General features: G+C 44.5%; 1 protein-coding gene and 1 long non-coding RNA gene across 4 annotated transcripts in view; one reads left to right on the top strand and one right to left on the bottom strand.

Annotated features, from left to right (window-relative positions):
* AGK (acylglycerol kinase) overlaps positions 1-4,796 on the bottom strand; it is a 41,344-nt gene extending 36,548 nt beyond the window's left edge. For 2 of the 3 annotated variants that reach the window (XM_059726470.1, XM_059726471.1), the window contains exons 1-2: positions 4,709-4,789; positions 4,404-4,590 (exon numbers count right to left, since the gene is read on the bottom strand). Coding sequence is in view for 1 of the 3 variants with exons in the window: in XM_006278274.4 (XP_006278336.2) it covers positions 4,404-4,588 (185 nt within the window). In the remaining 2 variants the exon portion in view is untranslated. Of the gene's footprint in view, positions 1-4,403; positions 4,591-4,708 lie in introns of all 3 variants that reach the window. The other variant, XM_006278274.4, reaches the window with a different exon arrangement.
* A 3-nt stretch (positions 4,797-4,799) lies between these two features.
* Positions 4,800-24,901, top strand: part of LOC132250157 (uncharacterized) — a 30,798-nt gene continuing 10,696 nt past the window's right edge. The window contains exon 1 of the long non-coding RNA XR_009461764.1: positions 4,800-4,861. This is a non-coding gene — a long non-coding RNA (uncharacterized LOC132250157). The remainder of the gene's footprint in view (positions 4,862-24,901) is intronic.

Raw genomic sequence — 24,901 nt, 5'->3', positions numbered from 1 at the left:
GACAGGCAAATTGAGAAGATTTTTTTTCTTTTAAATCTCATGATCTGTAAGCAAATCACATAGTTTTAACGCAGTACTGTGGACTGATGCACAGAAAGGAACGAAGACATAAAAGAGCAAAGCAAGTTACAATTTTAAAATAGATTAAGTACAAAGGGGAATGACAATTTGTCCCGATTAAATATGGTACACACAGTAAAGAGCATACAACGGTTATATTCATTAAAATTTCCAGGGGGTGGCAGTGCAGATATTTTTCACTTCAGCTAGTAGGTTGGTTACATTTCACCAGACCTAATTAGTCACTTTTCCAGCAGCAGCAACAAAGCATTCGTTCTGATTAAAGACACTCGGGCACTACGAATCTCAGCAGCCTCTCAAGGAGAGATGGAAGGGGGAGCAGGATGGGGGAGGGAAGAGTAGCTGAAACTTTAGAAACTACCAATCTCAAAAGAATCCTTTTAAACTTAAAACACTTAATTACATAAATGTTACAGATGGAAAGGCTTAAGTGTTTTCCAGGCCATTCTCTCTTGCTTGTACAACATTGTTCCCTACAGTATATTTTCCTGTGCTTTGTCCAACATAATCACTTCTCTGTAGTTCGTACAATAGAACCTGACAGAAGAATTCAGTTACATTTTGCAATTTTGTCAGAATTCAAAAACAACTACAAATTAATTTTGACTAGTTATTACCTTGCAAGTAATTACATGGGATCACCTGCATGAAAGTTATTAATTGTTAAAGTGTGAACTATACCATATGCAAGATGTCCATATTTTACCGTAAGCAGAAAGCATTACTCCAGAATATGAAATGATTCAGAGAAACAGTGTTTGAGTGATTGCCCCTCTGTCTGCCTTAGTCTCCCTTCCCATTCTTTGTCCAGCTTAAATATTTTAGATATCTTAGATCGGACATCCTTTGGGGCAATGCTATGTGCATCTTACATGCCTAAAACAATGGGGTTATGATTTCATGGACTCTGCTTGTCTTTGAACAGGGCTGGGGAGGTTATAATGCTGAACAGTATTCTCTTCCCCAAGAGGGCAGCTGCATATTTAGGTAGCTACATCCCTTTTGTATGACAGACAAGGATGGATTACTCAAGATGACCCATAATTCCTCTTAAGATCAGCAGATCAAGGAATATGCTACCCAATGGCACATATCCCTAACCTGTCCATAATCTTTTTTGCATATTACAGTACTTTGGTACTCTGCTCTACAACATTCAGGGAAAAGGTCCAGAATGCAGCAGAAACTGCTTTCGATAGTTTTGCTCAGGCATCAGAGGTCAGGGGAAGGGAGACAGGTTCTCATAGAAACCTCATGTTTGTGGAGAGAAAAGGAGAAAATAACCTCAAAGACTCCTCCATGTCTCATGGAAAGCCTTGAAAAGCAAAGTGTTTAGAAGAGATGCTTCTATTTACACTTTTGTAGACTGTATATTTCTCTTGCATGAAAGAGAAAAGATGAAATCAGAACCCTAGTTCATCAACAGTCCTTACTTATTCAAGAGAAAGGTGACTTTTGATGAGGTATGTCACAACTAGTACCACATCCACTATCATGAAAAAAATATTCTTGACCAAATTTTTTCTGGTGCAACTCACCTGAAGTCAACTATGCTTTAAGATTTCACGTAGAAAGTACACAGCTACAGCATATGTACTCTGTAAAACAATGTGATTTAATACAAAGGCTCCCAGGGAGGAGAAAAAGAAATAAAAATAAAATGCATGGCATAAGCAAATTTGTTTTCCAAAATTTTCCACTAAGGCACTGGCAGCATTTTAACATGAGGGGAAAAGAAAACAGCAATGCCACTATATCACCTGTTTAAAAGACCAGACAACAACAAGAGAGAAAAATCCAGCTCCAAAAGTAACAGTGCTTAAAAGTCATTTGGCTATGTTTGCATCTTACTGACAGCACATTAAGCTTAAAACCAGGGATTAAAATATAAATCAGCTTAAAATTCTTTTTAAGAACTGTCCAGGATTTAGACCACTATAGGGAATATTTGTTCCAGAGATAACAGAAGTGGAAGCAACAATACAGCTTCACCACACTTCAGTTATGGCAAATACTGGCATATCCAGCAGGGAATTACACAAACAAATGTAGTGCTGAAACTGAAGTCAACATACATTCACTGATGGGCATTTGGAAACAGTACTTGATTACTTAAGAGAAGACACATATGGTAGGCACGATGACCATGACGGAACTAGTCACACTCTTGCTGGAAGCAACTACCAAAAACTGAAGCCTGAACTACCAAATGCTTCCAGAAAGTAGCCCCTCCACTTATGGTGCTGGCATAATGGCAAAGCCATGCAAGAAAACCGGCACAGCATCTTCCAAAGCAATGTATATGATAGGACTGAAGTCTTCATGGGTTGTGAATCTGGCACTTCTGCAACAATTATGTTCACAGAGAAATGAACGAGAAAACCTATGGATACAACTCACTTGTGTATACTGTTGGCCTCGCACAGAATACTACTGCCTTCCATAACTACACAAGTGTCTGTGCTACTGGTATCATTTGCAGGTGGAGACCATACATTTTTATTCACTGCTATAAAACCAGTGCTGATTAACTTATCTGGCCCTGTGGGCTGAACAAGTGGTATGGGGCTGGTTTGTGGGCCAGATCCCGGGTGGGGTCAATGCACAGGGTTGCTCTGCTGGTGTGATTTGTTGCACCATCCCAGTTCTGCACTCCCAGATCTTCTTGCAGAGTGACCCCGTGCACAGGACGCAATTTTGTTGTGGCCCATGTCATCTAACCCACAGGGCTCCTCCATGGGTCTGGAAATCTGCTCTTAGCACTGTCACTGCTTCTCTGCCATCCAATTTCCACACCTAGGGGGAGACGCATAGGCTGGATGGCACCAGTCTGCAGGCTGGAGATTGAGGACCGCTGTAATGCTGTTTGAAATCCCCACCAAATGTCTGCAGACTGGATTTCACTAGCTGGAGCAGAAAATAGATCTCATCTTCCCACCCTCATTTAAATGTGATCTAAGCTACTCTGAGGGCCTGTGCATCTTTTAAGAGGGCCCTCCATGACCTACCCCAAACACGCAACAAAGCAGCTACAGGATGACTAGTAAAGCGACCAAAACGCTGGCTGGCATCCATAGATGCTTCTCAAGCAAATCCCGGGACGTCATTCTCCCCTTGTACTTGGCCTTGGTGAGGCCGCAGCTGGAGTACTGTGTCCAGTTTTGGGCTCCACAATTCAAAAAGGATGTGGAGAAGCTTGAGAGTCCAGAGAAGAGCCACGTGGTCAGGGAGGTCAGAGAAGCAGACCCTACGATGACAGGCTGAGAGCCATGGGGCTCTTTAGCCTGGAAAAGCGCAGGCTCAGGGGTGATCTGATGGCCACCTATAAGTTTATCAGGGGTGACCACCAGTATCTGGGGGAACGTTTGTTCACCAGAGCGCCCCAAGGGATGACGAGGTCGAATGGTCATAAACTACTACAAGCCCGTTTCAGGCTGGACACAAGGAAGAATTTCTTTACTGTCCGAGCCCCCAAGGTCTGGAACAGCCTGCCACTGGAGGTGGTTCAAACGCCTACATTGAACACCTTCAAGATGAAACTGGATGCTTAACTTGCGGGGATCCTATGACCCCAGCTGACTTCCTGCCCTTTGGGCAGGGGGCTGGACTTGATGATCTTCCGAGGTCCCTTCCAGCCCTAATGTCTATGAAATCTCTCTGGAAGTCAGCAGTTACGTTCACCTGCCCTCTCTGGAGTGCAGTTTAGTGGAACAGGAACAGCGATCATCACAAAGAGATTCCCGAGCTTTGAAAAAGCATTGTAAAACAGAAAAGCGTTGGGAACGAGAGATGCTCCAGCGAGGCCAAGCCCGCTCGAACCACGTTAGAAGAAAAGGAAGACCGAGAGAAATAACAGCAACAAGAAGAAAACTCAAGCAGTACACACCGAGACAAGCCCACGAAAAGGGCAATGTCTTAACAGAGAATGGGACCTGCTGTCTGGAAATAGAAGAAGAATATCTCCCTGATCGCTTTAGTTTGTTTGTTGTTGTTGATGTTGTTGTTGTTTTTTAAATGGGCCTGGTGTTTTAAAAAGAAAGCCAAAAATTAATCCCTGCTGGCAGTGTTCAGAGCACGGCAGTGCCCACCCACACTCCCTGTGGCCGAGCTGCTGCAGCTCCTCTCTGAGCACAGGCCACTGGGGGGAAACCTCTTTAGCAAAGGACAGCTTTGCCACTGCCCAGCAGGCTGCCCCCAGCCCCTTTCTATCTCAAGCCTCCCAAACCACCAGCATTTCCCGCCACCCGCTTGCCAGATCTATCTGCCCAATGCCTCCTGTCTCAAGCCTGGGGGAGGGGGCAGAAGGGGGAGGGCATAGTTACCAGTGCTTGCCGTACACCCAGCTTCCTCCCCAGGCGCACAGGCAGACCCCCACCGTGCTTTTCTTCCAGTGGGTCCTGAGGGTCTTAAACATCCCGACCACGCGGGCCATGCTCGGGCCGGGCCGGGCCGGGCCGGGCCACTTCCGCAGGGCACAGCAGGAATCAGGAGGCGGGCTGCTCCTCATCCCTGCGAGGAAGCGAGACCGGACACACGTGACGCACTCCCACACACCCCCCGACACCCCCTCCCCCCAACCAAACACCCCCCACGGCCGGGCAGGGTCCCGCCGGCCCCCGCGACCCACGTGGCAGCCCCCGGCCGAGGCGGCGCGGTGCGGTGCGGTGCGGTACGTCGCGCTCGGCGGCCCGGCTGGAAAGCGGCGCCGCCGCACTGTGGTTCCGGCCGCGGGGGGTGGAGCCGGCTGGGCTCCTGCCCGGCGCCGGACCCAAGACGCTGGGTGAGTGCCTGAGGCCCCCTGTTTCAAGCCGCTGCTGCTTTGACAGGAAAAGCGGTGTTGGGGGTTGTTTCTTCGCACCCTGGCACACCCTGGGCGCAGACGCCCCCACTCCCAGGGCCCCTAGTCCAAGCCGCGCCACAGGCTGGGCCGGCCCTGTCCAACCGGCCCCTGCAAATCCACTGTCCCGGGCAACCCTGACGCAAGTGCCTGGCCCGCTATGGGGACAGGTCCGGCAGCTGCCAGGATTGTTGTAATACAATGGAGAGATCCAAGGAAGACGGCCTCCCCCTCCAGCCTGTGCCAGCGTGAGCTAGGGGGCCATCATAGAGGACAGTCCGGTTGTCCTCTGTTGGTACAAAACCCGATGCCTTTATGTCCTCTGTTCTTCTCTTGAATGGAGAGCTGATTTAGCAAAGACTTTTTTCCATCAGGTTTCTTGAAGAGAAGACATAAAGGTGTTGGGTTTCGTGTCAATAGAGGACAGAGTAGGAGAAAACTGGACCCTCCTCTCCAACTGCCACCTTTAGCAAGAGGATGGGGGGACACATCCGTTCCCGAGCCCACCTCTGCTTTTCTACGATTCTATGAACAAGGGATCGGGAGGCCTGAGATGTGGTCTCAGCCCCAGGGCTGACTCCCTGTGGGACTTCGAGTTACGGGCCGCATCTTGCACTTACTGAGTTGCAACACCCCAGTCTTGTTACATACGTGTTTCCCAATCTGCTCCAGACTCCTTGGTTTGCTGAAATCTCTTTCCAAGGTCTTCCTAACCCAATGTTCATGTCTTGCCAAGTCCCTCAAGCCAAGGTCTGATCCTTGCCCTTGCCACCTGTGTTTATACCCACAAATTCATGTGGCTTCCAAGAGCGCGTCATCCTACAAACCCAATGTGCTGCCCACGATAAATCAGCTCCATGGCTTAGTCATCCAACAGAATGACAAACAGGAGTGTTTTGGAGGGAGTGTGAAGGGCTCTCTTTCTAGGTCCATTTCTGTGCTTAATGCCATTATGGCCAACAATGAAACGGTTGTGACCAGCAACAGGCATGCCTGAAACCTGAAGAGAATTTCCTATAACACTGGTTTTTAACCTGTGGTCTGTGGACCCCTGGGGGTCCGCAGACTGTGTTCTCAACCTGTGGGCCGCATAACATCCTTTGACACATGACAATCAGCACACTGCTGCAGGCCATGTGCATCATAGATTCATAGATTCATAGATGTTAGGGTCGGAAGGGACCTCAATAGATCATCAAGTCCGACCCCCTGCATAAGCAGGAAAGAGTGCTGGGTCTAAATGACCCCAGCTAGATACTCGTCTAACCTCCTTTTGAAGACCCCCAGGGTAGGGGAGAGCACCACCTCCCTTGGGAGCCCGTTCCAGACCTTGGCCACTCGAACTGTGAAGAAGTTCTTCCTAATGTCCAGTCTAAATCTGCTCTCTGCTAGCTTGTGGCCATTGTTTCTTGTAACCCCCGGGGGCGCCTTGGTGAATAAATCCTCACCAATTCCCTTCTGTGCCCCCGTGATGAACTTATAGGCAGCCACAAGGTCGCCTCTCAACCTTCTCTTGCGGAGGCTGAAAAGGTCCAGTTTCTCTAGTCTCTCCTCGTAGGGCTTGGTCTGCAGGCCCTTGACCATACGAGTTGCCCTTCGCTGTACCCTCTCCAGGTTATCCGCATCCTTCTTGAAGTGCGGCGCCCAGAATTGCACGCAGTACTCCAACTGCGGTCTGACCAACGCCCTATAGAGGGAAAGTATCACCTCCCTGGACCTATTTGTCATGCATCTGCTGATGCACGATAAAGTGCCATTGGCTTTTCTGATGGCTTCGTCACACTGCTGGCTCATGTTCATCTTGGAGTCCACTAGGACTCCAAGATCCCTTTCCACCTCCGTGCCACCCAGCAGGTCATTCCCTAGGCTGTAGGTGTGCTGGACATTTTTCCTCCCTAGGTGCAGCACTTTGCATTTCTCCTTGTTGAACTGCATCCTGTTGTTTTCTGCCCACTTGTCCAGCCTATCCAGGTCTGCCTGCAGCTGTTCCCTGCCCTCCGGCGTGTCCACTTCTCCCCATAGCTTTGTGTCATCTGCAAACTTGGACAGAGTACATTTCACTCCCACGTCCAAGTCGCTGATGAAGACATTAAAGAGTATCGGTCCAAGGACCGAACCCTGCGGGACCCCAGTACCCACACCCTTCCAGGTCGAGACCGACCCATCTACCACGACTCATCCTGTTAAATGGATACACAGGAAGTAAATTGCCTGGGCTGGGTGCAGCCCACATAACACATTGACAGCTGCAAGTGTTGCCTGCTACTGCAAATAGGTTGAGAACTACTGGTCTAAGCGGTTCATGAAAAGATGAATATGATCAATCAAAAGTATGCAAATACCCATATTTACAATTCAAGGGGGTCTGCACCTCCATGTAAAATATTTTAGGGGCCTGCAAATGAAGAAAGGTTGAAAACCGCTGTCCTATAACATACAATTTGGTGACAGTTCTGGAAGATTTGTCATTGGGAAGGACAAACACTTACAGAGGGAGCATGAAAGAACAAGGCAGCCTGGTTCAGGAAGTAATACCACCAAAGTTTCTTGAGAGAAAGGAATTGGTCCTAAAAGAACCATAAAGAGTGCATTCCATTAAGACAGCTTTGCAGACTGTAACCACCAGAGGTAAGAGTACCAGGTAGCCTTCTATAAACTGGAAACAAGAATGGGCAAACTGTGGCCACCACAGAAAAGACCATAAAGTTTTCCACACATCTAGAAATATCCCATTATTATACTCATCCAATTATTATTATTTATCATAGCGTTAGTGGGATATATTTTCTGCAGATTCGGTTGGTAGAATGGAAGAGCTGTACAGATGAGGATGGCTCTGCCCCAGGTTATCCAGCCAAAAGACTATCAAGCAAGCACAGTAAGAGAGCTCTCCAACCAGGATATATTTATTTGTCAGGGACAGCCCAAGTTTGTCAGGGATTGTAGACTAACCACACAAAAAAAATGTTCTGCCAGGGATGGGAAAATAACAGGACAGTGTCAAGACATGAACTAAGACATATGATCTGACTGCATGATTGGATCCAAGGCTTCTGGAGTCAGTAAGCAAGGATCTGCCAGTGATGCTCTATATTAGAACTAAAAATATGGCTTTGCATGGTATCTCAAAGGTTATAAGCAACTGCAGAGAGCTCAGATGAGTGCTGAAAGAAAAGCAAGCCAACACAGTCTTGGAGATCCTTCCTGTCCTAGTAGCAAAGGAAGATAGCAAAAGCTTCTGGAAATGAGCCACTATCTAAGGAAGTAGTCTAGAGTTTTGGTTTTGTGACAATAGGGAATCAGGCTGTTGTGCAGAATTATGGTAAAAATATTCTATAAAAATATTTCCTACTTTGTGAAAGGATGGCATGCAGTTGTGCACTTTTCAAATGCAGAGACACTTCCTGAAGCCCCCAACATTTTTTGTCAAAATACTTTTTCTACAAAAATGCTGTTTTCATGACAATCCAGACATTTAAAAAATGTTCATCTCAGTGAAATTTCATTTATCAAAAAAACCCTGAAATAAAGCATTTTGATAAAGTCATAACAGGTGATAAACAGCAATATAAGGGTGCTGACAGAGATCCAAACTTTGGGCCTGTAGATATATAAAAAGCCTGCCACCCAGGAGCCAAACTGATACAGGACAGAATCTGGGACAGTGCCTTTGGCACTTTGAAAACAACAGAAAAAGAGAATAAAACCTATCGATTATTTCTCCTGCGAGGAGAATACCAATCCTTCATTTTATAGTCTGCCAAATAAAAGGTCTATTTGGTTTGTTTCAAAAGCTTTACATAGTTAACAACTGATGCACATATCAGGTACACTCTTATACAACACTCATCTTTTGGAACTAAATAATCAAGGTTCATCTGAGCCACGCTCCTGATGTGTTGCTCAATGTTTTAGGTACAGGCACTTGGTGTGTTGTGTCTAGTTATATCCAGGTAGACAAGGATGATTCAGTGTCCTCCTTTGTGTACTGTCCTACTTTTTGTCTGTCTTAAGGTAGTCTGGCCAATGGTCCTCCACCTCCTGACCAACAATGCCATCCCATGCTTTTTACTTGGTGAAAGGATGGCATGCAGTTGTGCGCTTTGCAAATGCGGGGACGCTTCCTGATGCACCAAAAATAATGTTCAAATGCTTGCAGCTTTATTTTACCACGTAATATTTTCGAACACATCAAATGCATTTGTGCTTATACAATACTCCTTCCAAGGCAAGTGTGCACTTTTAAAATAAAGCTATTTTAAGCTATGCAAATACACACTCAACTCAGGTTACAAAGTATTAGATAAGTAAAGGGTTGGTTGGTGTGTTTATTTGTTTGTTTATCTCTGTGCTTGGATGTCTTTAAAATGGCCCAGTGGAAATTTACCAAAGTTCATATGCATGAAAACACATCTGGGCTAAGCGTAAGCATGAGACATTTTAGCCCAAAGCACAATTGTCTGTCAGCACCTTAAAGGAGACTTTGGAATAAAATTGGGAAATACAACCTGACCATAAGACTCAGAGAATAACAGAATATCAACATCATTTTTTTAAATGCTCAAAATTGTATTTTACCTAAATAGTCTCTGTTTAAGACATAAATAAGAGGCTTGATGCTGAAGTGGTATAAATCAGTGGCTTTCAAATTATGCTGTTCTGACTTGCACTGCCTGAAAATGCAGCTGGGAATATCTAAATAATGCTTTCTAGTGAGCTGTGCCTACTAGAAATAGTGAAGATAACAACAGATTTTATGCTTGCCTTGTTATTTTATTTTACTTTTAAACTTATGCAGTGCCCATTCTGAAATCCCTTCTGGCAAAAACATGTGTCCTATTTTCTGGCAGGGGCCACCCGATCTCCCAGATCAGAACTGCTGTTGCTGTACTACTGCAAATACTAGATACCTTGTTCTTAGCATTTTTCACATAACATCAATAGATGTTGGTAGTAAAACAAGTGCAATAATAGAGGACAAGGAGCTCAAGGGTCAATCTGAAACAGCTCTCTGGATTGTATAGACTTTAAGTCTTTTTTTTTTTGGTGTAGGCAAAACAATTCTTCATTTGCTGCCCTTTTCAGAAGACTGCTCGGGAGTCTGAAATACACGTTTTGTTCTCTGTTGACTGTTGGAGAGTCTCTGTAGGAGAGGGTCAGCATTCAAAAGTCTGGCCTGAAATGCAAAATACTTGACTTGGTAGTCTGAGATGTGTCACCTGAAATTATCCCACAAAATGCTTATAACGATAGGCTGACACCTCATCTCCGTTAATCAGATCTGACCCAGTTTGAAGAGTACATTTTTTTCTTATCCTACCATCCAACTTGTTCAACTAGCTTCAAGTTTGTCAGCAGAAGGAGCCTGAGAAACGTAAACTTGCTCTCTGAGACATCTTTGTTTTTAACTAAAGCAAATTCACTTGCTTCACTGACACCTTTATGATTTGAATTTTCATTGTGGCAAGAGAGCAGAGGCAGAAGCAGTGGAAAGATTTCCCCCATTGTCCAATGTCATTCAGTTGCTCACTAATGCAGGGATCTGCTGGAGCAGAGAATCATTTAATTTCCATCCCTACCAAACCCTAAATCTGTCCTAAAGCTACCAGTCAGAACCACAGCTGAGTTAGTGCCCACTGATTTTGACCCATCTACTAGGAATGGAGCTAAGCCTGTTCGTTCTTTTCACAGAGGTTACTAAATTAATCAACTGAAAGCATCTTTGGATTGGATTTTCAAAAGTGCCTAAGTGAATTAGAAACACAAGTCCTTTTAACAAATACTGCTCACTGCTGGCCCAGGCCCTGTTTACATTCAAGATGTAAAAATATAAGATCAATTCTGGGCTGCAAGTAAGCTCTCTAGCTGCAGATTTGTGGGTAATTCCTGTGTAACCGGCTACATTACACCATCCAGAATCTTCAGCAGTACTTACATCAAAAATACACAAAAGAAGGCAGCAGTATCTTTGGGTGACCGGCAAAGCCACAAGGTACAGAGGCCTTGCACTGCCACCCTTGCTCATCTCTGTTTGTTCTTTCATTTTTGCAGCAACAAAGCATGGAGACCCCTGGTATCACTGAACCAGTCTGTTCAGTGGGTGGTCTGAGACCCTGAACCCTAACATTCACCATTTAGTTAAGGATGGGGAAAGGGAGCCAGAATCTAGAGCTCTCACCCCAACCCAGTGGTGATTGGACTTCAGAACATCCTTACATGAATCTCAGCAGCTGCAGTGGCAGCAGCCACATGCACTGCTGGTGGGTTAGATTCAGCCCTTAGCAGGATTTTACGCTTCACAGGCTACATTTTCAACTACACAGGGGCAGCAGAGGTCCTGGCACCTGTCTTCCTCTTTGGGCCCATTAATAACATCCTGCTGGCCAGTTTGACAAGGAGATTGACAGAAAATCCTCAAACCTTCATGCTACTGATGAAGAAACCCCTACTTCCAGCTGTCCTGCTGCCTCTGCCTCAGCAAAGGCCCCAATAATGTAGTCTCTCAGCCACCAAAATCTCGAACGCCCAGTCTGGTTTACAAACAAGTCCTTTTTCTCTGATGGTTTGGAAGAGAGCCCACTAGGTGGCCCTCTAGATCAAGCTGTTAGAAAGAATTTTTGGCCTTGTAAACACACATTTCTCCTGCTATGGTGTGCTAGGCTAGCACCTTTCTATCCCTGCCTAGCCAGGGAAATAGGCTGGACTGCAGAAGACAGCTGTTTCTTCTCTGTTTGAAGTGTGGTGACTGGATTGAGTCTCTGGTAGGCTTCCTGTTTAGTCTTCCCTTTGTTATGTCCCCCAAGTTTATGCATCTCTACCCTTCTCAACTAGGCCTGCTGTTATCCCTTCCGCTCTGCCCCTTCTCCTGCCTCCCAGTCCAACACAAGCCACAACCTGGGATGGGAGAGGAGAAAACTTGCAGCTACTGAATCTAGAGGGGCTTTCTTAATGGCCAAGATAGGGTTCATGATGGACTCTTCCTCTCATTTTTGACAGCCTGAAGGTACCCCCAAGCTAGTAGTCAACATCTGCTCCACTAGTTTGGATTACATGGCAGAGTTATGGTCAGGTAACTCTGCCTGGGGATATCATCTCTTTCTTTCTATGCTTGTCTCTGCAGTCATGCTAGCAAAACAGGTTCTGACAATGTTCAGTCACCCCTGATACAGCATGTGCCTTGTACCCTCTTTCCTGCTAATACTGGACCATAGATCAGTAATATCCTCTGGTTCATGGAGCTTATTAGATTCCCTTGGGGGAAATAAATGAAAGTATTTATTGCTTCTGAATTATAATGGAAACCCATTAAACAGCTGTGTTGTAGCACCCAAATAGTAATCATGTAGGATGGCTGCTCCTTAAGCAGGGATTCATGTAGGAAGACTGTGCACTCATATGAGGTTTATTTTAATTTGTTGTACAGGGGAGTCACTAATTTATTAGACCAGAGGCCTGGATCCTCAGTTCAGCTGCAGTATAGTTAAAGTAGACAGGGAGGCAAAGATGGCTCTAAGCTGTTTCAGAGCTGTCTGGAGACCTGAATTGGTTGGAGTTGCCAGAGGGCTGCTCTTCCTTACACCAGTTGGAACAATCCCTCAGGGATCATTCTGCCCATCCAGGATTGTTGGAGAGCAGACCTACCCCATGCTTTCCCCAATGTCAGGGAATCTCCAGCTCCCTCTTTAACATCAACTATTTATTTTAGCACTTCCAATCTGAAGATGTTCAAGTGCTTTAAAAAGGAGGTTAGTTTCATTACCAGATAGTGATTCCTGTCCTTAGGAACATCCTGCTGCCCGGGGACAAGATCACCCATTCATAGCTGTTGGTACCAAGATCATTACTGTGGTGCTGCTTGTGTAACAAGGACCCCTTCACAGACACTAATTTAATCCAGAGACAGTACATTGCACAATGCTCGAGGCATCTGAATACTTTCTTAATCAGTGTTCTTTTGGGAGGGAGATAACTCAGCCAACAACTTGGGTAACATTTGACTTCTTCAGGGCTTAAACAAGCAAGGGAATATTTTTACTTCTTTATATAGAATCTCAGAGTGGATGATCCTGAAGAGATGGATGAAACATGGTGTCATCTGACTCAAGTCAGGCATGCTGCCTCTGGCAGGGAGTAGTGCCTACTGTTTAACAGAAAAATGAGCTGCTCCTCTTCCTCTTTAATACAGTTCACCAATGCTGTACAAGTGAAGGGGTGCCTTTCCCCTCAGTCTTGGTCTCTAAAGAGACTGGTTTATGATTAGAACCATGAGGTCTGATTAACTTTCTCTCTGTTAATCATTAAAACTGTTATTAATTGTTAAAATATTACCTAGTTGCAAATCCAACCTCAGTATGTAACTCCTGGTTGCCATTAAATGTATTCATGATTACATCCCACATTCATATGACACTTTCTTACTTATAACCCCTGAAAACTACTAGCACACCAGCAACAGTCAGCTCATTTTCTATTGAGGCAGGGATCTATGGGCCAGATGGAATAAGGCCTGGGGCAATGGTAATCAAAGAGCAACATCTTACAATTGCAAAGAAAGTAAGATTCCCAATTGATATTCCATTAAACATTTCTGTTTGCATTTTGTTTTGGCTCAATCATGTATATTGCTATGATCTCCCTGGATAAGTCTCTCTGACACCTGGGGTCTTGCGTATAGTGCATTTGTCCATCTGATTGAACAGAGACATGGCTAGATATTTTGGTGCCCTGGCAGAGGAGGGGGTAGTATTGTGCGAGTGCCAGAGAGTGGGCACTAGGGGGCAGGCAGTCTTACCTGCCACAGCAGGGACTCAGCAGTAGGCTCTCCACATACTGGCTACAGGAGGCCCCATAGTGAAGGCTCCTTGGGGGACTGCCATTTTGGCATCCCCTCTCAGCTGGCACCCTGGGGGGCTGGTGCTCCACTTTGCCACATCTAGTTACACTGCTGTGCTTAAGGTTATATCTCTTTCACATCTGGTGCTAATATCCTATCAAAAGGGTTTTTTTAATATCTTGCCCTTAGGTAGAGTTGGAGGAAAACCTTATTAGACCTAGTCCAAAGCAAGAGGAGTAAATCTCCCTTTGTGGTGAAGAACCACTAATCCTTTTTCACAGACAAAAATCTATGCAACCATAAAGGTCAGAAATTACTTTGACTTAGATTCTGAAACGCAAGATACAGCCATCTGGGAAAACAAGCATCTTGTTGAGTCACTACACATTGGCTCAGTCCTATCCCAGCCCAAATGTATATCCTGGATCTAATATGAGGAATATTTTTAGTAAGGAATTCTTACTTGCCAATTCAACACTATTATTAGATAATTTTTCTGTCCTTTTAAACAGCATTGATGAATGATGCATATCATCACACTATTTGATGTTTCAGTTAAACTAGAATGAACCTGGTTTATAGATTATTCTTCATTCTCAATCACTCCTGTTTTTCCCTTGTTGTATAATTCAATTTTTACTTTGCCTATTAGCACAAATGGGAATTTTTCTTACCAGTGGATTGCTGGAATTCCTGATCTTTCCGTTTCACTGTGCGCGTCTAATTTCCAGATGTTTAAGCCTTTGAAGACATCTGAGAATTCTTCGAAATGTGCTTTGTGTATAGGTTCCTTGGCAAACGTATTTGTAACTATTTTCATGGCTACTGATGGTACATACGCATTTATCTTCTGGCAGGTTATGAATGGGTAGTGATTCTTTACACATGCAATAGTAGTTACTCTTCTGTCAGTAGGGTAGGTCAATGGAATATACTGGAAGCTATGAAATTGTTTTCACTGGAGCTTTTCAATCAGGGGTTGAATAGACATGTGTCTAGGTTGCTTTAGGAACAGCACATCCTGCATTTGTACAAAGGAGTTGGACTGGATGACCCTTGAGGTCCCTTGCATCCCTATGTTTCTATGGTATTTCATGTACTTAATGTGAAACAATCATTGCTTTAGAATTATGTCTAGTCTCAGACTAACACAAGTCACAGTAGGCTGAGACAATGGAGTCCCACCAAAACCAATGGATTTAGTGCCTCCTGACAGCCATAATACTAACATTATAGCAAAGCCCTACAGCTCCAAGCAACAGCACAGAGCACTTCAAGGACTAATTGAGCATTGTTAGGATGTGTGAAGACTCAGCTGGTTAGAAGTATTTGTACTGTATGTTACATTAGAGTCCGTCCTTTAACTGCTATTAAGTTTTGGCTTGGGAGGGAGCACTGCGAGTTTTGGCTTGGGTATTGAGCACTGCAAGTTCAAGGGCTGAGCCTACACATGCAGAGTTTGGCCACTTGTCATTTGAATCTGGACACAGAATAAGGCAGATCTCTTGCAAGCAGTCATGAGTGATCACTGAATACCGAAGTACAGCTTCTCAGACACTGGAAAACATCACAGTGAACGTGTGCTAGCCCAGTCACCCCAGGACTTCATCTTGTTAGCACAGAAACTCCAAGGCTAGTCACTTGATACCTATCTCTAACACCTACATTCCCCAGTGTGGTGCCTTCACTATTTGTCTGTACAGAGTAGTGCACCCTCTCTGGGACATAAAAGACTGTCAGCGGCAAAAGACTGAATAGAAATGCCAAGGTACTTTTTGCAAGTTTTCTCGTTTGGTCTCTTCTTGGACAGAACTATGGAATACTAGTTAATTTATGAATAAAAGTTTGGAAAAATCAATCTAGCACAGCTCAATTAGTTTATTGATTAGGACTATAAGAAATCATAAATCAATCAACGACATAAAGTGCACATTCCTACATCTCTGTCTCTTGCAGGCTGCAGCCTATTCTCACAGAGCAAGCTCAGCATATAACTTTACACAGCCTCCTTTATAGCTAACTGTTCGAAACCTATCATCTTATAGAATCTGCTTATTCACACATGCTTATCTCAAAAAGCAGGGTATCCAAAAATATATTGCTAGGCACACAAATCTTTTTTACCAGTAACTGGCTGGCATTCTTCAGAGAAGCACAAAAGTGCTAAATTCACAATTCCTGTGATTCAATATAAATGAGTAAGTACCTTAACTAGACAATTTTCAACAAAGGGGAATAGGGTAAAGGTCATACAAGGTTTATATGGTCCACTGGGCAATGAACATAGTCAAATTCACTTAATGCATTGTTGGTTAACTGCCACAATAAAATCATTCTGATAAACATCAAAGAGAGATATACAAATAATACTGTGTACCACCAAAGCAATGCATCTGCTGGCTCTGGGGACACGCTTCTACCAGCAAAGGCCAAAGAGACCACATGAAGGAGTCTGGTGGATTTGTCTGATGCACTAGAGCTGACCAGTAGCCTCTTCCTCTTGCAGCTCTCAGCACTTTGCAGCCAGATGTAATCTGCTTGTTCCATCTTTCCCGCTAGCAAGCAAGACAAGCCATAATTTGTCCCATTGATTCACAAGTGGACAACACTGTTTGGACCAAGCCCTTAATTATTAGATATGTCAACATAATGGAGGCTGTATCTATCTCGCTTGGTAATAATTGTATCCCAGGCTAACAACCATCTCAGATTTTATTTACTCCAGGACACAGTTATCGCCTTTTAAACAGAAAGCACTGTTAAGATATCATCTAATTATGTAATCATTGTTTAGTAAATTTGTTTCCTATTACCAATAATTTTATTACTACACAACTGCAGCACTCATTAAGTGTACCAAGAACAATATATACAATAATAGTATGCAGATTAAATTAATATTTTATAATAAGTGATGGATAATTCTAAAGCAGTAGTTTTCAACCTTTTATCAGTTGCTAAAAAATTTCAAATGGAGGTGCGGAGTTTGGAAATTTTGAATGGAGATGCAGATGCCTTTGAATTGTAAGTGTGGGTAGTCACATTACATTTGATTGATCATAGTCATCTTTTGTGGACCCCTTAGATATAGTCTGTGGACCCCCAGGTATCCATGGACCACAGGTTGAAAACCACTGGTCTAGAGCAAATTGTCCTCCCACTGGTTCTATCCTTTATTTTCTGAGAATGGTTTACATCTTTGAAGATCTTGCATTCTGATCTCTGGGTGTGCTGGCCACTTAGGAACAACGATGTGTGAGGCCAGATTATGGTCCAGAAATACTTAACAGAGAAATCCTCTGGTGAAGAGGAACTCTTAACAGGTGCAACATGTGAAGGTAGTTCATGCACCAGGCACAGTCTCTTTTCCCAGCATACAGGCAGGACTGAAGCTGGATAGAGGCGTGGTAGAGCAGAGCTCTGCTATTGTGAGTCAAAGGTCTCTTAAGTACATAGGCAGTACAGTAAGGGACACGTGGCCTAGAGAGCCATAACTAACTTCTCGACATGCGCCCTCATCCCTAAGTTCACACTGAGCTCAGAATGCCCTCACTATTCAAATGACTTCCAGCCTGACCGAAGGCTCGTAGAAGGCAATGGAAGTACTTCCATGGCTGTCAGTTAGCCAAATTTTCAGGCCGTTTTGCTCATTTACATTTGTGCATACAGATGGCTTCATGTGTCAAAGTAGGAGCAACTAATTTGCACTGCAAATAGCCACAGGCATATGCAGATGGAGCAGCCAGTTATGCATACTAAATTGGAAATCCAACCCAATCAGATCTAACATGCAGATTTCCCACATTTGTATTGACACTGACCCTGTAGCATGCGATAATCTACGTTGAATATACTACAACCTTTATCTCTCTGCTACAAGAAACATTAGCAAATCAGTTTTTCTTTCATACAAAAACTGCTTGATAATTCATTCTGTATATTTGGAGTGGTTTTCTTGAGATGCATGAAGTAACATTTATACCTCTATTAGTCTGGCATATAAAAAAATGTCTGCATCAAATACACGCATTTTCATTAGAGTCAGTTTATTATTGCACTTCATTTATGTTACCCTGGAAGATTTTTGATTTATCAAAGATTAATTTGTAAACACTTCACTATGGTTTGGTTTGGCTCAACATGTGTTATAAAGGAGGCAGTACTATGTGAGTGGGAGATCGGTGTGCTCTGTGTGTGGGTGTGCATGTGTGTAAAATACTTCTTGAGAGAAAGCAAAGGCAGAGAGATGAGTTTTACATTTAGTTGTGAATGGAGAAAGATTACTCTTCACTAAATTTTTCTTAAACCCTATTGACTTGTACTTTACATTTAGTCTTCATGATTGACCCTTTGAGCAATTCTTTGTATTTATTTTTTTTCTGACGTGTGCAGAAAGGGGGTTTATTGTTACAAATACATTCCAAATTAATCTTTAAGATAAAATATTTCCCAATGAGGTTGGCAATGGAGGGGTCACCACAGGGGGTCAATAAAACAGGGTCATGGAAAGGAGATAATGAAATACTGAGGAAATCTCTTGAGCTAGGAAAGGAAGTCTGCTGAAGCCAGGCGCAGAGTTCAGAAGAAAATAGGAAATCAGCAACTGAAGAACTATGTACTGTTGGTGCTGCTGCTATTTCTCTTGTATTTTTCCTCCCTATTCTGTTCCCTGCAGCCACAAATCTGGGGCCAACTTCTCCAGAATTGGTTTCATGGGTTTGGATAAATAAAGCACAAATGACACATTACCCATTGTTATTTCTATTTGTCCTCCTCTACTGGTGTACTTTATTAAATGAGTTGAGGGTTGCAAAAAACTAAAACAAAAATGCACAGAGTCCCCCAGTCCAGTGTTTGGTATATGTATTCAACTCTGTGACCATGAATGTTCCACTGGCCAAATGCTCTGATGGACTGAAGGTCCTATTCAGCATCTGAATTTATTATTATCTTACAGTTTGCCTCTTCCTTCAGGACTCCTTCACCTCAGCTTTGCATCAGTGATGAACCTTTTTCTAAGCTAAACATGGTCTCCAGCATGGAGGGTTTCCAATCATGGACCAAGACATGACAATTTGTGACCTTCTTCAGGCAGTTCTCCTCAGGGCTTCAGGCTTTTCACTGAACAGGGACATGAGAGACTGACATGGCAGGGTTTAGTATGGACTCAAGGTCTAAAATGAAATGGTAGGGGTCCCATGCCTCCTCCTGGACCATCTCACAGTAGGATGGAAACTCTGCAGTGAGCTGGAGAAGGATAGGCTTGTCCCTGTACCAGCAGCATCCTTATGAGCTAAAGAGTATTTTCAAAACTGGCATAAGAGAACCTATCATCAAAAGGAATAATATGGACTAGGGGAATGAAGGGCTGCACACAGAGGAAGCACTTCTCAGGGTAGAGCTAGCAAACAGAGACCATAACCTTTTTGCAGCAGCATTTGCTATTTGTGACTGGATGCAGGCAGCAAGGAAGAGATAAAAAGGCTTTTTTATTTGAGGTGCTGACACCAGGGAAAATGAGAGAAGAGTTGATAAAAGAAAAATACTTCACTTTTCATTTTCCCTCCTTTCTCATCTTCCTTGTATTTTATGGGATGAACTTGCTCAGTTTAAGTACTTTTAGTAAGGGCCTGGCATTATAATCTAGAGCTGACCACAGTGAAGCCTTCTACTGGGAAAGTTTCCCTCTATGCCTAGCTCTGCCAGAGCATTTCAGTCCTAAACAGCAACATCCTCCTAGACTAGGGACAGAAATGACATATAAACTGGTATAAGTGACTGGAGACTGGCTCAAATCTGTAACACAACAGAAATTCAGTGCACACAAAGTGCTTTCAAAAAATAGCCAAAATCAGTTTAAGATAAACTGGATGGATATAGTATCAGCTTTAACTGATTTAGGTTAAGTCAGTTTATTGAACTTCTGTCCCAGATCCTCTCCAGATTCAAGTTAACTTACAGCCCCCCAATATCCCAGGATGCTTTGGACCTTCCATGTAATCCCCTCCTCTCCCCCTCCCCCCCCTTGCAGGATGGGTGGGCTAGCCTTGGCCCAAGCTGTCTGTTCCAGCTGAGCATGGAAGCCTGCTCTAGTGCCCTTTGGCTTCTGCAGACATGTGGCTGCATTTCCAGAATCAAAAGTGAATGCCCGTTCATTTGCTTATCAATTCAATCTACACAGTTTAGACTAACCTGTGCAGATTAAATTAATTCAGCCTCAGGCTTTTTGACTCTGTACTTAGTCCTACTGTATTTCTTTGCCAAGCCACTTCTATTAATGCCCCTAATGCAATGAGCTGTCACACTCCCCTTAATCCAGTTCTGTGCCTTTGTCAAACAGATAAGGGCCCACTAGCTGCAAGAATAGGTGGATATCACTAACTGTATTTATTGCTGATCTGGCTACCACTTGAACCAGGTCTCCAGCAAAGGTGAAAGACTAGGCCTTAATTCACTGAGCCTCATAACCACCAAATGCAGCTTTTTAAAAAAGCTTGACAATGATAGAGAAGGGAGAGTCCTATAGAGGAGAATGACTTTGCAACTATAACAGTAATAATACCACTCGAGCAGGAGGCAGGGGGGTGGCAAAAACTTTTTGGCAGGCTTGCCACAAATTAGCTCTGAACACTCCCTGGGTGCTATTATGATCCCTTTCCTCTGTGTGATCACCTGCTCTGTCTTCTGATCCACACAGAGGCTGCCTATGGCACTTGTGCCATGGATTGGCCACCCAGGGGTAAGTAACCCCCGGCACGTGTCAGAGTGTGGCACACAAAGGCATTTTGCTTGGCACATGCGCTTCAGGACAGCCAGTAGGGGAGATGTGAGGGGCCCAATCCTTGTTGTGGCAGTGCAGCCCCAGCCCCTTTCCCACCACCCGCTTCAGGGTGCATGTACACCCATGGGTGGCAACAAGCCAGGCTGAGGCTCCCTACCACCTGCTGCAAGCAGCCCAGGCTCCATGGCAGGCAGCCCTTGCTGCCCATCACAGAGCCCGTACCAGCTGTGGCAGGAGGCTGCAAGTGGCTGCATGGGGGTCCATGGAGTCCCAGCCCAATTTGTTGCTGGTGGCAGGTGCACACATGCCTCGAGGTGGACAGTGGGGAAGGGGCATGGGCTGCATTGCCACAAGGATTAGGCCCTCACGGCTCCCCTCCATCCACCCCGGCACACCAACATCTTACAAGTTGAGGTTGTGGGTGTTTTTGGCACTCTGCCTAAAAATGCCAACCCCTGCCCTACAGTATTCTTATTCACATTACCTCTTCAGGGAGGATATTGCATGGGTTGCTGAGTTAAGCACAACTGTCATCATTTTACAGATAAACAAACTGAGCCAGCCATTGTTGTGTAACTTGCCCAAGGCAAAGGTGAGTGTCAGTGTCACAGCTAGAACTAGAGTTCAGGAAGGGCTGCTTCCCAGGCCTGTGCCCCGCCTCCAGAGAGCTCTTGCCCACATCTAGAAAGAAGCTTCTGTTTGTGAACGTTCAAGCTCCATACCTAGAAAATGGACATTGCCAAATCTCTGCCTTGCTTCTGTACAGGAACAGGTCACAGAGTCTCCTAGTTAGAGAGAAAGAGACGCCCCATTTCACCTATATCTAGAAAGATACCAGAAGCTGGGATTGGCAATGTTTTCTGTGAGGACACTGAGCTGTTACTACTAATGACCAGTGATTTCACTGAGTATCCAAGGAGCACCTGTGCTCTCCCTACCCAAGAAGAATTGTTGGCTGATTTTTTTTGGCATTTGTTCTCTTCCTCTTTTCCCCCCCAGTGAGATACTAGGATGTCAGTGATGAAGGAAAGAGAGACTTATTTCACTATGGAGAGAGAGATGTTTTGTACTGCTTTGTATTTTAACCAACTTAAATGGGGGGGGAGAAAAGGAGGTGTGCATGCACACCCACACATACTCTTTCCAAGGCTTGATTAGTCATCATAAGGGGCTGGAGTTCTCCCTTCCCTTTTGTGCCTGGTGATGTCAATAAATACACATATAGCTAACCCCATGTCTGCTATCACCCTTTTTGTGTTGCCCATGGATGTTTTCTTGTCCTCCCCTCCCCTCCACCCCTCCCCTCCTTTGGCTGTCTTTGCCTTTTTAAATTGAGCATGCCTCTGTGTCTGGAAAGATCCTGGCACATTTCTCCTGACACTAAATTATCAACAGAAACCAAAGCAACAACCTTAGTGCCTCTGGCTCTGCCTTTCTCCCCCTAATATGCATAGGGGATAGTTTCAGCACCTCCCACCTCACATCCTTGGCTCCTACACTTGACCTGGAGGGATCATATTTAGTGGTGAGAAGATAGCTCCGAGTTCATAGTCATTCTTTCATCTCTCTCCTGAATGAATCTACCAGCAAGATCGTTCCCAGGCTGCAACATGCAATGGGCCTGCACCACCAACTCATTTCATATTAGGAGACAAATTGTCATAAGGCAGCAGGTTGTTGGTTACTATTAGCCTGAGCTAGGTTCAAGCTAACAGCCTACAGATGAAAGTCTCCATGTGGCCATTACCAGACTTCTGAGCTATGCAGTCTCACAAATGATCAATGCTAGTGCTGAAATCAGAGCCAATTGAAAGAGGGGGTTTGATTCTCAGGGATTCCTGCAAAGCTTTCAGGCTGGCTTCTCTTTACGGGGGTTGAACTCCGTGATTTTGCTGCGTTATGGGTGTGAACACGCTCACAGTTGTAGAGGTTTGGAAGAGAAAGGAGTGCACCAAATTGAACACAGAAATGTACTGTGAGGGAGAGAGGAGAGTTTGTCTAGCTCCTTTCAACACTGTGTAGCCTCCGCCCCAACACACACACACATCTCCCCCCTCCATCTGGCATATTACTTGATGACTAATAATGAATTAATGGCATTAAAGACCAACTTGTGGAGGGAGAGATGCTTTAAAATTTTAGCCCCGAGTTTTCAGAGGGAAATGAGAGATAAGCAGCATCCATGAACTGAACAGCTTGGTTCATTACAGTAGAAGGCTGAGTCTTACTGGGCTCTGTATTGCAGAAAGTGAGGTTTCACACTAGGTGCACACTGGGCCTACATGGAAAACATAGTGCAAGGTAACTAGGTCCAGTATAGTAAACTATGCTGTATTTATTATGGCCTGTGCTGCATGTGGGTGACACATCTAATTATTGTGACAGCCAGTTTCTTCCAGAACAGGTGTCTGACCAGGGTTCTGATCCCACTGCAGAAGTGTCCTAGTACTCTGGTGCATATCTGCAAGCTGATCTCTAAAAATGACCAGCCTCTCTTTATACCAAGATCCTGTCCCTCTGGCATGTGGCTTAGCATTAAATCACTGACATAGCGTTGCCAAGCATCAGTGGGTGTCACTGGAAACAGTGAATGCACACGACATGTCTGAGCTGCACCAAGAGCCTGGTTGTTCTTCCTTAAGCCTTTCCAGTTAGCAAGTAAGAGCTCTTCAGCCTGGTTAACATCCTGTGCTATTCACATATCCTTCTGAACCAAAGAGATAGGATTCAGTCTTGACTACCCTGGAAATACACTGGGCCATATTCTGAGCTCTGTTACTTCAGCATAGCCTCATTGAAGCAGTGGAAAGGGTTAGTGTTTGCAGAGAGCCAGCATTCACCCATCAATCCTGTTTGTATGAGCGATAGGCTGATTCTAATACAATACCATCATATTTCTTCAGCTTGCTTTTAAAGCAAGAGTTTAATGCAGGGTGGGGAAGAAAAGAGAGCTTTAGCAAAGGTACCTTTTTTCTTTTGATTTTGGCTCTGCAGGGAAGGCTCAGCCCTGATTCTTGAAGCAGTCCCTGGGGAGGAACCCAATAGGGAAATGGATTACTGAAAGTCTAGCTGCAAAAGCATTTCATTGTCAGGGTTTGCACCCCATGAAGCCCCATCCCCCACCAGTTCCAGCGATCACCTGCTTCTGACAAGAAAGGTCAGGGAGAGATTATCATGCTTTTTAAAGCAAAACAGCTGCATTTTAGCAAACAAGGGAGATGCCAGGTCTTCCCATTTACATGGGAGTAAGGGACAGAGTGTACTTCATGTCACTGATCAGAGGCAGAGGGAGTAATTTAGGAACAGAGGAACTCAAGCTATAGCCCTGCTTTGAAATGGTCAGTGTGAAGCACCAGCAGCACTCATGGCCTGAAATAATCCAGAGGAGACTGGGAAGCAGAGCCTTCTCCTTTCTATCTCCAGAACATTTCTTATGTTTTATATCCTTTGTTAACTGCTCAGTGCTATCATCAACTCATCCCTCTCTGCTGAAACAATACAAGGATGCCAGTCTGGGATTGGTTTGCTGTACTGCCACAGGCTTCTTTTGCAACTTCTGGCAAATTAATTAATCTTTGTGCCTTAGTTCCCCAACTATAAAACAGAACTGGTAACTTTCCCGTCTCTCACCCCTTGTCTCAACCACTTAAAGCATAGGTTCTTTGTTCTAAGTCTCTTGCTATGTGTGTGCACAGAGCTGCAATATTTGATACTGTTGGTGCCATCACTCTTTCCTAGGGAGAACAGCCGCTAGAAAATATTGGTATCTTTGAAGCGAGCATAGAAAGCATCAGCCAGCCTTCTGAGCCAGTGGCAGGATTTGTGTTGTCCATACTCTTTTGCTATCTGCTGTTGGCAAAGTAATAAAGCGTGGTCAAAATTCAGCACAAAACAAGTGACTTCCCTACACCTAGACTTTTTTTTACATGAAGCTTTCTTGAAAACAAACCCTTTGCCTTAAAATATCTGCAGTCAAAGGTTTTAAGCCCTGAACTAAAATGCCTCTCTGTAGCCATACTCCCACTGACCTTCTATGCTCGGAAGAAACAGATCCTACACCAATCTGACATAAACACGCACCCAGAGAAGCAGTTCCCCCTTCTCTCTTTTTTTATAACCTCTCCTTTTCCCTAATAAGAACCATCAACAGCTGAGCCAAGTCTTCTTCTCTCAGTCACCCCTCACTACCCAGGGCTTCTCAGTATTCAGTGCAATAAGAGGCACCTGCTAATTCCCGGCTCAGAGACTAATTGTTCTCCTGCCAAATGATGTACTTCAGTCTTCTTTCCATCTTATTTACCTTGGTCATTTTGGGGCCTTTCAATATACCTGATGAGACCCTTCTCCTTTGTCTCCTCTGTTTAAGCCA

This window comes from Alligator mississippiensis, chromosome 4 (assembly GCF_030867095.1).
Source record: "Alligator mississippiensis isolate rAllMis1 chromosome 4, rAllMis1, whole genome shotgun sequence".
NCBI classification, from domain to species: domain Eukaryota; kingdom Metazoa; phylum Chordata; order Crocodylia; family Alligatoridae; genus Alligator; species Alligator mississippiensis.
This window is presented reverse-complemented; position numbering and strand designations above follow the sequence as displayed.